At 35.4% G+C, this 12,187-nt stretch overlaps 2 protein-coding genes across 2 annotated transcripts; both read right to left on the bottom strand.

Moving 5' to 3' along the window:
- Nucleotides 1-98: 98 nt before the first annotated feature.
- On the bottom strand, nt 99-2,089 carry LOC125824163 (pentatricopeptide repeat-containing protein At4g21065-like). Its single transcript, XM_049503526.1, has one exon. It carries the CDS (start codon nt 2,035-2,037, stop codon nt 169-171), a length of 1,869 nt encoding a protein of 622 aa, XP_049359483.1. The 5' UTR covers nt 2,038-2,089; the 3' UTR covers nt 99-168.
- Nucleotides 2,090-2,468: 379 nt separating this feature from the next.
- On the bottom strand, nt 2,469-10,983 carry LOC125824122 (kinesin-like protein KIN-5C). Its single transcript, XM_049503484.1, has 23 exons — nt 10,731-10,983; nt 10,480-10,609; nt 9,956-10,114; nt 9,517-9,866; nt 9,298-9,436; nt 8,946-9,043; nt 8,709-8,865; nt 7,944-8,013; nt 7,765-7,841; nt 7,347-7,400; nt 7,171-7,251; nt 6,983-7,094; nt 6,822-6,908; nt 6,569-6,744; nt 6,259-6,420; nt 6,036-6,143; nt 5,730-5,888; nt 5,574-5,657; nt 5,281-5,486; nt 4,977-5,078; nt 3,966-4,075; nt 3,410-3,561; nt 2,469-2,914 (listed from the first exon to the last, which is right to left on the bottom strand). Exons 1-23 carry the CDS (start codon nt 10,778-10,780, stop codon nt 2,714-2,716), a joined length of 3,024 nt encoding a protein of 1,007 aa, XP_049359441.1. The 5' UTR covers nt 10,781-10,983; the 3' UTR covers nt 2,469-2,713.
- Nucleotides 10,984-12,187: the final 1,204 nt, after the last annotated feature.

The raw sequence follows: 12,187 nt of genomic DNA, 5'->3' as shown, positions 1-12,187 counted from the left end.
GTGAGTCTGTTTAGTCCACTTTCTTCATCCCCTCTCATCCTATGTTGTTCGGAATCTCCAAGAATATTGTTGCACCCGCGTTAGATCCTCTAAAAAAATGCACTATTTGACACACACCCGGCAGCATTACGGCATAGCATTCACCTCATAAGACTGGAACAAAGCCAATCACCAGTAATCTTTGCAAGAACAGGCACCTTCTTTGAAGTGGTGAAACCGATTTGCATCACGGACTATGATCACCCTACTTGTAACCTGAGAAACAAACTTACAGAATGTGTGGCAGTCACCACATACTCTAAGGTTCTTCATAATTCTTATAGTGGATTGTTCAGGTGTGCTTATGAGGCCAAATGCAATAGCCAACTTTTCACTATGAGAGAATAGGTTTCCAAGCTTAAGTTCCTCATCAACATCATGCAACACAAAGTTTGTATCCGGAACATAACCAGAAATCTCTAGTTCCTTGAGCAGATATTTTAACTTCTCATAGATCTCTTTCGATAGAGGATGGGTGTGGTCTCCAACGCTGAATCGGTGAATCTTGTTATCAACTTCAATCCATGTCCAACCGGGGACTTTCTTCAATTTCTGATGGCTCATTAATTCCCTAATCTTGGCCATGTCCTTCCATTTACCAGCTTTAGCATATATATTTGATAGCAAGACGTAGTGCCCTGCATTTTCGGGTTGCAATTCAATCAAGGATTTTGCTGCCATTTCGGCAAGCTCTACACGTCCATGAATTCTACATGCTCCAAGTAATGCCCCCCAAAGCCCTTCATCTTTTTCAACAGCCATATCCTCTATTAACTTTAATGAATCGTCAATTTTCCCAGCACGGCCCAAGAGGTCCACCATACATGTAAAATGTTTGATATCAGGCTTCACTCCGTACTCTTTCTGCATAGAATTGAAAAGTTGTTTACCTTCTTCAACCAGCCCGCTATGACTACACGCATACAAAAGAGAAACAAACGTGATCTTGTTAGGCAATATCCCCGTCCTTAACATCATAGGGAACATATCAACAGCTTTGTTTCCTTGGCCATGATAACCATAAGCTGCTATCATTGCACTCCAAGTTATAACATTCTTTTCTCTCAAACCATCAAACACTTCCCTTGCAACATCAACCGATCCACATTTAGCATACATGTCAACCATCGTTGTCCCCAAGATAACATCGAACGAAAACTTGTTCTTCACTATATATTCATGTACTAACTTAGCCTTATGCATTGCCCCTATCTTTGCACAAGCATTAACTACATTTACCACAGCGACTTTATCCGGGACAACTCCTTCCTCTCTCATTTGATCAAACAGAACTAAAGCCTCAGTCGGATCCCCACACTCCGTACACGCCCCAATCATAACGGTCCAAGTCACAACATCCCTCTTAGGCATTCCATCAAACAGTTGCTTTGCATCCCCAATAACCTTACATTTTGAATACATATCAACAAGTGCTGCAACAACAAAGTCATCTAACAGCAACCCACATTTGTAAACAACACTATGAATCAATCTACCCATTTGCAGATCCATTGTATCTCTACAAACCCTTATCACAAAAGGCAAAGTATAAGTATCTGGTCTAACCCCAGATCTTAAATACTCCTTAAAAGTTCTAAAACAGTTCATAAAGTCTCCAGCTTTAGCATACCCACCAACCATAACACTCCAAGAAACAGCATTTTTCTCACTAAATCCACAAAACAAAGCATATGAATCATCTAAAGACTTATGCATACAATATATGTATAGAAGTTTATTAGCAACAATTTGATTTTCAAGAAACCCATTAGTTGTTATTTGAGCATGAACTTGTTTTACTTGATAAAGATTTTTACACTTTATAAGTTGAGAAATATAGAATCTTGGATCAAAATAATGAGAAAATTGTGAAATTGGTGTTTGTTCAAGAACTACTTGATGATGATGAGTGTTGGCCTCAGCTATAGAGGGAGCTGAAGAATAACAAAGTGTTGCATATTTGGAAGACAAAATCTTTTGGGTTTTGGATTTGAACATTGGGAATTTGGCACCAATGGTTATTGATTCTTGAAATTTAGTTCATATATGGAGTTGATGGACTATACTTGGGACTGAAAATAGCCATTGCTTTTGAATTCAAGAATTTGGTATATTTTGGGTCATGAAACACAAATTCATGAATTTGATTATTTTTGTGTAATGACCATTCCGAATTCCTGAATTTGATTGAGCTTCGACTAAAGTCGTTTTTGAGATCATGAAGTCCGAATTAACGAATTTGATATTTTCCATGTGTATTAGTACATGTTGATTTTTCTAAATTTGATTGACGAACTTTAATTAGCCTAAAATTTGGTTGATCCCATATAAACAGCCAATGAGCAGTACTAGTTGCTTTCGCCAGGACTTACAACTTAGGGGTGTACAAGTCAAACCGTAAAGGCAAACCAAATCAAACCGAAAAAAATAAAAAAAACAATTTGTGGTTTGATTTGGTTGGTTTGGCGATTGAATTATCAACTCTTCAAGGAATAACACCAAGAGTTGCTCATTTACAGCCATTTTTCTAAATCCCAAGGTGGGATTTATATTTCAAGACTGAATTAATCAACCTACAATATATACTGCAGTTTGCAGTTTCACTCAGTATACAAGGAAAATACCAATACAGATTAAGTGATCATATGCAGGAGGGAATGATGAAACCAATCTGCTAATTGTTAATTAGTGAGAGAGGAGATCGTGGTATAAGTGATGGCTTTAGGTCCTTTACTTGGAAGGACTCGAATGAATTGTTTTCTCGAAACTCCTCTAGTAGAGTCTCCATTGGCATGGCTCGCAACGACTCAATTGTTCCCTTGCTTGGTACATCTGGTTCAGACCTAATTGGTGTTGTTCCAGTTGGCTCATAATCCTGAACATCAGTCAGAAAAGTAATAAAGGTTCAGCATAAGTACACAGTACAACGTCTTGTCTTAACTAGAAAATGCCAAGAGCTACGAATGGATTATTATAAAGTGAAAAATAATGTAGCAAGGAATGGTATGTAGGGCTCATCTACTTTTAAGGGCATTTTTCTCTTTATATATTTCATCTCCATATTGCTAATACATGTAATTCTTATTCCACGTTTCTATCCTACATAAAACAACACATGAATTCCCTCATAGCTTAGTGTTTCTATTATCTAATAACATCAACCAAGCAGGTATTAGGTATGTAGGGATTTATTTTTCTTATTCGGCCAACAGAATTTCACTAGTTATGCGGAAAATGGAATATGACAGCATTGTCTTATCTACTAACCAACATCAAAAAAAGTCGTAACAAAGTGAAATTCTGAGAAGCTAAATATGTCCAGGGTAGATCCTGAACATTTTAAGTGTAGTAAGATTCTTGATCAACATACCATAAACTTCTGCTGAAATGTTTCAAGGGCCTTCTGTTCAATGGAGGTAGACTGTGTGCAATGATCTTTCTTAAGTTCATCAAGGGTCTCCGAGTGTGCACTGGCTGTATCCAAAATGCCAGATATAGATCCTCTCTCTTCCCCTGATATGCCTGGATAAGAATGAAACCAGAGGAAACATTACAAAACAGCATTCAATAGTCATCACCAAATCACGCCAACCATAAAAAAAAACACCATTGTATAAGCTACTTTTTTGGAAAAATTACTACTTCAAAAATTGAAACAACATATTGGGCAGCAGCACCCGAACCAAAATATGAACTAATCATGACAGACGAAACTAGATAATCTACTATGAAATGTACTATGTCATTTTACTATGTTAGAATTTTTGCTTGTATGAGCACAATTTACTTCCAAAATGTCTAACTTATTGCCTATAGAAGATTTTCTTTAGTATTGAACTGCATGCCTACCTTTTTGTTCTGTTAAAAAAAAACTCAAAGCGACAACCCAAAATCAGAACATACTAGACAAATTTTTAAAATCTTACCGTCAATAGATTTAATGATATCTTCACTATTCCGTTTCACAGCTTCTTCAGCAGCTTCCCTTGTGGAATCAAATTCAATTACATGTTGCTCATTGCTATCGCATATGTTCCTGTAACAGGGAAAGGAAAAAAAAAGAGATGTCATAATGATGTTGGATGCGGTGCTCAAGTTTCTCTAAAAAAAAAAGTAATAAGCTCATATTTGTTTTTCAAATACCCAACAACATAGTCAATATATATTATATTTCTGCAGGTTCATGTCCTGTTGTTTGTTATAAACCTTCCGAGATCCATTATTGCTGACAATGCAAGTTTAACCACTCACAAATTCCCTAAGCGCTTCTAGATATAGGCAATTGTCTTATATTCTCCCAAGTCCCAACAAATTTCAACTACTTGATGGTTCTCTTTCACCAGTACAAAATAATACATAGCATCCATAAAAACACTCTTAATTCCCAGCTCCAATGAAGTTGTCTCAGTGAATAGGAAACAAGAGTATTATAAGTTCATTTGAACACTCGGAAATATTTTCAACCAATACAATGACAATTTATGTTGCAAACCCTACCACTGGTTCTGGAACAAAGGAAGCAGATATTGAGTGAATAGGCACAAATGAACAAAAGATGAAAAGACATAACATTTCCCAAAATAGTTTCTTTAACTAACAGTGTTAATAGGCAAAAAAAGGAACTGAAAATTGAACAAAAAATTGGAAACCTCCCCAATCCCTATCAACAATTTAATTAGATGGTGGTAGGAATATTACACCTGTTGGTTATTTCTATTTATCTGTTTGCAGAGGAAGGCGGTTTTCTTGTCATAAATAAACGAACTAACATGTTTAGTATGGCTTTAGATAATTTACTTTTCAGACAAGGAGTTGAATTCTTATACATTTACAAAACGTAAGGTAATATACATCTTTCATTTATTAGAAGTAACCAATGTGTTACTTATCTGCTCTCTTCAGGCAGAATAAAATACCAAGTAACATTGAAAGTTTACCTGACAACAGAATGCATTGTTGAAACCTGTTGATTGCCCATGTCTTTTGCCAATTCATGAGTACTTTGCCACCGTTTCACAGTTGTTTCAGTTGTGCTTACACTGCATAGAAAAGCCACACACAATTGCTTACGGAAAAAGTAGAAGCAAAAATATTTAAAATGAAATAGAATAAAGGAGAAACAACTATTCGTTGAAAAAGGCCAACAAATTCAGATCAGAGTTGAGTTAACCAAATAACAACTACTGAAACTTAGCAGAATTTTAAAAATCACATATATAAGGTGCAAATTCAGATACTTACCACTTCTGCATGAGTAACTCCATTCGGCAATGTTTAGCAGCTGAGAAATCAGCATTTTCTTTGGTCTCACCTTCTGCTTGTGTATAAAATTCCTGCCATTTTCTTTTTGCATCTGTTGTAATACCTTCCATAGAGGATACATGCCCATCCAAGAATGTCTTATTCCCAGAAACAGTTTCTCTAAGATCACCAAGCCTTGCACCAACCTGTCAGGTAGACTTTGAGAACAGGAACAGAAGAAAGATCATATGTATATTACATAAGATGGGAAATCTTAGAGTATAAAAACAAACCAGTTCTTTTTGGCGACGCATGTGATCGGAGACCAAGGAAGTCACCTCAGCAATAAGCTTTTCTGCATCTGATTTTGATTGCTCCTAAAGTAGACAAACACAGACATCAAAATTAGAGGAACAACAACATTGTTGTATCAGATCTTAAAGGCATACCTCATATGCCTTCTCAAATTCAGCAATAGACTTCGTTTGAATCTCATCAGCTGTTGTTGAATGTCTTTCAAGTCTTTTTGATTCTTCTAAAAGTTTGTCAAAAAATCCTTGTATGATCTCAGAGATATTTGTCAAATGCTCTGTACTGTCATTAAATCTCTACATAATTGGAAAAAAACAATGATGAACGTGAAAAGAATGAACAATGCAGAACTATATCCTCAAATGAACTTTAACAACCAAATCTCTGGATGTAATAAGTGTTGATTATCAATCAAAATTTACAAGTAGAGTTCATAAGGAAACCTGACGAAGCTCTCTAGCAAAATGTGCCATTTCTCCTTGGTGAGTTGACAGAGTGCTCTGAAGTTCATCAAAAATTAAATTTGCTTCAACAGACTCTGCATCTAAAAACTGCAACAAGGAGAGGAATAAAGAAAAGGTATTCAAACCACAAATACATCTATTATTTTAGACTAACAGAAATCCAAATACATCAGAAGCTGAAAGCAAAACTTTCACGTCATACTTCTTTAGTGGAAATTGAATTAGAAGAAGCCAAAGTCGAAATTTCCTCCAGAGCAGCATTAGAAGTGGCTTTATGCAGCTTCACTACATTTTGCATAGCCTCAAAGTGAGATATGTACAAGGCCTTTGAAGAATTAATTTTACTCGTCAAATCTAAGGCAGCCTACAAGAAAAGTTATGACATTGAAGGTTTAAAACAACTAGAGAGAACCAAAGAAAAGCACAGAAATCACTAGCAGAACAAGCCAAACAAATAGAAGGGGAAAGCAGAAGATGAAATAGGAGAAGAGCCACTGGAATCCAGTAATCACCTTCTCATGAAATTCAAGAAAATTATGACAGATTTTCTCGACATGGTGGAGGTGTTCATTTTGTCGAGACACTGATGTTGCCACAGTGCTGGAAAGACTACCAAGTTGCTTTGCAAGCTCAGTTTGAAAGTTGTCTACCACTGACCGATTATCAGTGCTCAGTTTATCCTCTCTAGCTGGAAAAAATAAAAACAGATAGGATGAAGTGAATAATCCTGACAAATCATGCAGCAGAAGCGATTAAATTACTTACCAATTTTTTGAAACAAGGAAGCATTCTCTTGAATTGATTTCTCTAAGTCAGCCCGTAAAACACATGCTTGGTGAGCCAGGGCATTTTCTGAAAATATCAGATTTCAAAGTTAATACTGAATGGGAAAGCACACTTCAAAATGAATGGTCAGATAGCTATACCAGCTTTTTTTTGTTCAGAGATGATAAAATCCCGTTCCTTGAGAGTGTATAGATTTTGTCTCAACTGTTCTTCAGTGTAGGCTAGCAATTTGCTTGTTTGGTTCAATTGTTTCTGCAAGAACCCTCTACCATAAGAACTTCCTAAAAGGTTGCACAACATGACGAAGGAATAAAAGGCTGCTAATCACCTGTGTTGCATCAAGTTTACAAGTCAAATCTGAGCACTGTTGAACCTGACAATCATGTCTACTTTGTAACTCCTCGAGTTGCTGATTATCACAGATCAAAGCAAAAGTTACTTATCACATAAGAAGTGGAATATAAAAGAACTATTCAACTACGAGTGTTTCAGTCAAGTACAGACCTTCTGTTGGTTTTCTATGCTAACTCCCATTTGTTCAATTTGATCTGCCATTGCCTAAAAATAGAAAGGGTAAAAGAATCTAAATCAGAAAACTCTTCCAATAAACAAACTGAATAAATCCTAATACAACAACAACAACAACAATATATCCAGTTAAATCCCAGGTGGTGTCTAGGGAGGAGAGTACGTAGACCTTACTCCTACCTCTTGGAGGTAGAGAGATTGTTTCCAAATAATTTTGTAAAGTAAAATATAGAAATAAAGGGAACAGAGCTGTGTAAGCAGATGAACCATTGAATCTCATCAAGATAAGATTTGACGATAGAGGGAATACTAGACAGACCAAATATTTTTACTACTCATTCCTTGAAAACTCAAAGGAAGGGAATAAAGAAAAGGACAAAGCAAAAGGGCCTACTTTTCTCTCGCTCTCCTCCTGATAATATCGTTCTTTTGGTATATAAACACCATTCTTCTCACGAGCAGCATACACCTCTGGAAGAAAGCAGTTGAAACAAAGGGGAATCAGTAAAATGTTGCTCTGAACTTGTGGAAAGAAGCCTTTAAAATATTTCAGTCTAATTATAAAGCAATGACCTCCTTTAAGCCGCTCAATTTCTCCATACAAATCCTTGATGAGCGTTGATTTCATCATTTTTTGATTCACCTACAGATTAACATCAAAAGGAATAAGATATTGAAGCAAAGAAGAACTAAAACAATTATTACAGTTCAATTTATTTTAATCTTTTGAAGTTATCTGGAAAACAGAGTGTATTAGATAATGCATCAAGTATTGCACACACAACAAATGTCGATAAATTAAGTCTAACAAATAGAATTCAACTAAGAAGCCAAAGTGACTAGATTCACTGCCAGTAACAAATTTGCTTTTAAAAATGTCAGCTAAGTTATTCATATTCCCCAATTGCTCTTAGCTCTTTCTGGCAGGTATAAACACTTCCTGACAAACAACCTTAACAATAATCTTCTTGTACTTATAGCAGTAAATCTGGAACATTTTGTTGTTGGTAGAGCAGCATACCAAATAACTTGATTAACCAAACTCAATGCCACTCCACTCCAAAAGGAATATAATCTAACCACCGCTGGTGTATGGTACTTCAAAACTTATACAAACTTCAGTACTTGCTCCAGACAGCAATACGAGGGATGCTCACATGTTGCAGTATAAAACACTACAAAGATCATAGATTGCATACACACAGAAGATGGAAAGCTTTTGTTATTTGAATACAAAGTGAAGTGAACATTAGACAAAGATTTTCTATATTGAAAGAGTGAGAGAGCAGCATAAGGTGATTCTGCCATGGAAATCATTTTGCTTTTTTCCAAATATACCTCAGGCTTATTCCTTATGTTTTTTGCTCTGTGGGCATAGTCTAGTGTGCTCAGAGTCTCCTCAAGACAGTGCACAGCAGGTGACACTGTGGCAATGATACATGTTTTGGTTCTTCCTCCCAATGAATCACGCAGCAAACGTGTAAGTTTGCTATCCCTGGATTAGCATCATAAAAAATGACATAATAAGTATACAGATCCAAAAATGGATAAAGAACCACCAAAAACCGTAGATACCTGTAAGGAATATGCCCAAGATGCTCAACAAGGGCATTAATCACTCGTCCAAGTGTGAGTAGACTTTTGTTTATTTCTCCAGCTTCCCTTGCACGACCCTGGGAATTAAAATTGTGAAATATTTAAAAGAACAGAATGATTTCCTATTTCACTATAAGCAATACAACAGAAAGATAGAACGCGAGGTATGAAAAGTACAACTACCTCTAAATGAGACAACAAAAAGACGAAAAAACTAAGAGTGACGTTCCTTACAGAAAGAAGAAAAATAAATCAATTGTACATGTTTGATTAAATGAGATCAAGAAATCAATTTCTAATGAGTTGATAGATGGACGAGTAAATGTGTTACCTCCCTAGCCCCAGAGCGAGAAATATTCTCTGAACCAGCCAAATCAACTAAATTCAACTTGCCACATTTTATTAGTTCTTCGCCTTCAGGGGTTGCTTCCTTGATGTGTATTGTGATGGAAAAAAGAGAATGTGACCGACTGAAACAAAACTATTACTTCTATCATCTTGTACGCAAATGATAATATAATGACTATCAATATGAGCAAAAAAAGTATACCTTGATTGCTTATTGAGCAAGGTTTCTGCAGTCCGGCGTTTTGATGAACCCCTTTCAATCAAGGTGAATATCTCATTGGCACTTGTCACAATTTCTTCTTCAAGCCCTCTAACTAGAACTCCACCTTTCCCATCTTCCATGAGTGGCAATTGTTTCTTCTGTCTGTCTTCTAAAGCGACTTTAGACAAATCCTCAGGGGCTAACAAGTCAGTGATTTCTTCATTATACAACTCTAAGAATGTAACTTTCACACTGTATTCTGCATTTTGACTCTCTAATGTATCAAAAATTTGCTTGACGGCTCTAGGTATAACACCTGCTCCTAGTGGAAGCTCTCCGTTAGGCCCACTCTGCAATGTCATACAATCAAAAATAAGAAAAAAATGTACCTAAGCAAGCTTTTAAAGTGAACAGAAGCTCAAAGCCTGCTATTCAGTACCTTGGACCTCTTGCATTCACCTTCCATAGTGTAAGTTTTGCCGGTACCAGTTTGCCCATAAGCAAAAATTGTACAGTTAAATCCCTCTAAAACTTCATTGACAATGGGGATAATTGCTTGATCATAGAGGTCCCTTTGTTGTGCAGAGGGGCCAAAAACCTGTACTTTAACAATAGAGCAAGCATAACAATATATAAGTAACACTTTCTGAATTACATAAAAGTATCACATTTACACATTTTAGCACTGTGAATGACATCACATTTCATAACAATATCAAATTAATTTCCATACCCAACTATGAAAAAACAAATTATCCTCTCTTTTTTCTGAAATGCCTTAATGAAGCAAAAACTAAACTTGTTTTCCTTTTCTGCAGCAAGATATTAGCTCCAAACTAAACTAAAATGCTTAGTCACATCAGCAACCACACTAATGTTCAATTTCTAAAAAATCCAGTTCTAGTCCATGTACTTAACCAACTCAACAAAAACATTATAATAATCAAACAATCGAAACATTACCTTATCGAAAGTAAAAATCCTATCTATGTGTTTTCCAGCAATGTTCTGTGAAACAGCAACCTCTCTCTGAAACTCATTGCAAGTCACCACTTGCGGAGCATTACTCCGCAACTCATCATTACTAAACGGCCTGAAAATCAACCCAAAATACATCAAAACATCAAGAAAATCGAAGACCCAATTTCCAAACACCGTAAATTAAAAAACCCTAATCACAAAATCACAATTTTTAAATTTTTTTCACAGGTTACCTGCAACGAAGCAAAACCTGAACATTTACACCTTTCTCCTTATTCGACATCTTCAATCGTTGAACACAGGGTGAACTTATGCTTCTATTAGGTGTACTTGACTGAGCCACTGTGTGTTTCGGTGTTTCTGAGCGTTTAAGAGAAAAATGACGAACCGAACTTATTCTTCTCTGTTTGTAATGATATTTGTGCGAGCTACTGTGTGATTTAGGTGTTTGTGTGTGTTTTTTTGTGAGTTTTCAGTGACTGGTAGAGAGAGAAAGAGTGTAGCCGTTTGGGTTTTGGAAAGATCTGAAAATGGAAGCGGGAGGAAGAAGAAGAATTTTGAAATTTGAGAGAGGCGCGTGTGGAGATTGATCTGGCCGTTGGTTTGCAGGGGATTTGATCGGACGGTCGAGATGAATTAAGATTGTCTGAATTTCATATTGGTGGCTAATTTTTCAAATTTTCAAGCTCTTAATGGGCTTTTGAGGGGCATGAGTTTATAGTGGGATTGTTTGATACGGAAGGGCTAAATTATTCTGGAATTATAGTTTTTAGATTATTTTATTCCGTCTTTAGTATGGAATAAAATAAGAGCAAACACATTGGTTTAGAGTTTAATTACGTGTCTTTACTTTGGTTTTTAAAATCACCTTGCGTACCACATTTACTTCACTAGATACATGTATTTGGCGCACTCAGATATATGTATCTCTGATATATGCGGGTCAAATTAGGTGTAATTTATTTCAGATACACTATAATCAAGTGTGATTCACGTGTATCTAGGATACACTAACTCTCTTACTCGCATCAAAATGTATTTAGTATCAAAGATAGATGTATATAGTATATTTGATACATGAATCTGACTTGAAATCTTTTGTATTTCATTATGTGTTTGGTATCAAAGATAAATGTATCTAGTATCTTTGATATATGTCTTGAAATCTGAAGAAATTGTGTATTTATCTTATTTTGAAATTTAATACGAAATTATTAATTAGTGAGACAATGTGTAATTATTTCAAACTATAGAATAGATCAGTATTATAAGAATATTTATGTAATTAGATAGTATTTTCATAAAATAATCCCAAATTGACGAAATAAGATGAGATATCTCATAATTAAGCCTATGATAATAATTGTACTGCATTTGAATTTTTGAACTTGTATATTTATGATCGTGTTGATTAAGCCTATGATTAAAAGGCGTTTTCACCTCTATAAAATATAGTCTTGTATTTAATACTAGATACACGATCCCGTGCCAGTACGGGGCCCAATATATATTACTAATTTTTTGTCTCAATGTGATATCATGAAACTTGACAATTTATCAAAAAATTTATATGATTTTAAAAATATTTTAAGTTTTTAATTATTGTAATTTATAATACTTTTTTTTACATAATTTTAAAATAATAGTATATATTATTCTCTTTGTTTTAATTTATGTGGCATATATAGGA

Source organism: Solanum verrucosum, unplaced genomic scaffold (assembly GCF_900185275.1).
Source record: "Solanum verrucosum unplaced genomic scaffold, falcon-dt-bn FXZP01000125.1, whole genome shotgun sequence".
In the NCBI taxonomy this organism is placed as follows: domain Eukaryota; kingdom Viridiplantae; phylum Streptophyta; class Magnoliopsida; order Solanales; family Solanaceae; genus Solanum; species Solanum verrucosum.
Note: the sequence above shows the minus strand (reverse complement) of the source record. Positions and strands in the feature narration are given on the sequence as shown.

What these genes read in the sequence shown, in the direction of transcription:
- LOC125824163 (XM_049503526.1), bottom strand. Translation starts at nt 2,037, where the DNA reads ATGTTCAAATCCAAAACCCAAAAGATTTTGTCTTCCAAATATGCAACA.
- LOC125824122 (XM_049503484.1), bottom strand. Translation starts at nt 10,780, where the DNA reads ATGTCGAATAAGGAGAAAGGTGTAAATGTTCAGGTTTTGCTTCGTTGC. An exon ending in GGATTTTTACTTTCGATAAG is followed by an intron (nt 10,115 to 10,479) that starts GTAATGTTTCGA and finishes GTTAAAGTACAG; the next exon opens with GTTTTTGGCCCCTCTGCACA. An exon ending in ACATAAGGAATAAGCCTGAG is followed by an intron (nt 8,014 to 8,708) that starts GTATATTTGGAA and finishes GTTAATCTGTAG; the next exon opens with GTGAATCAAAAAATGATGAA.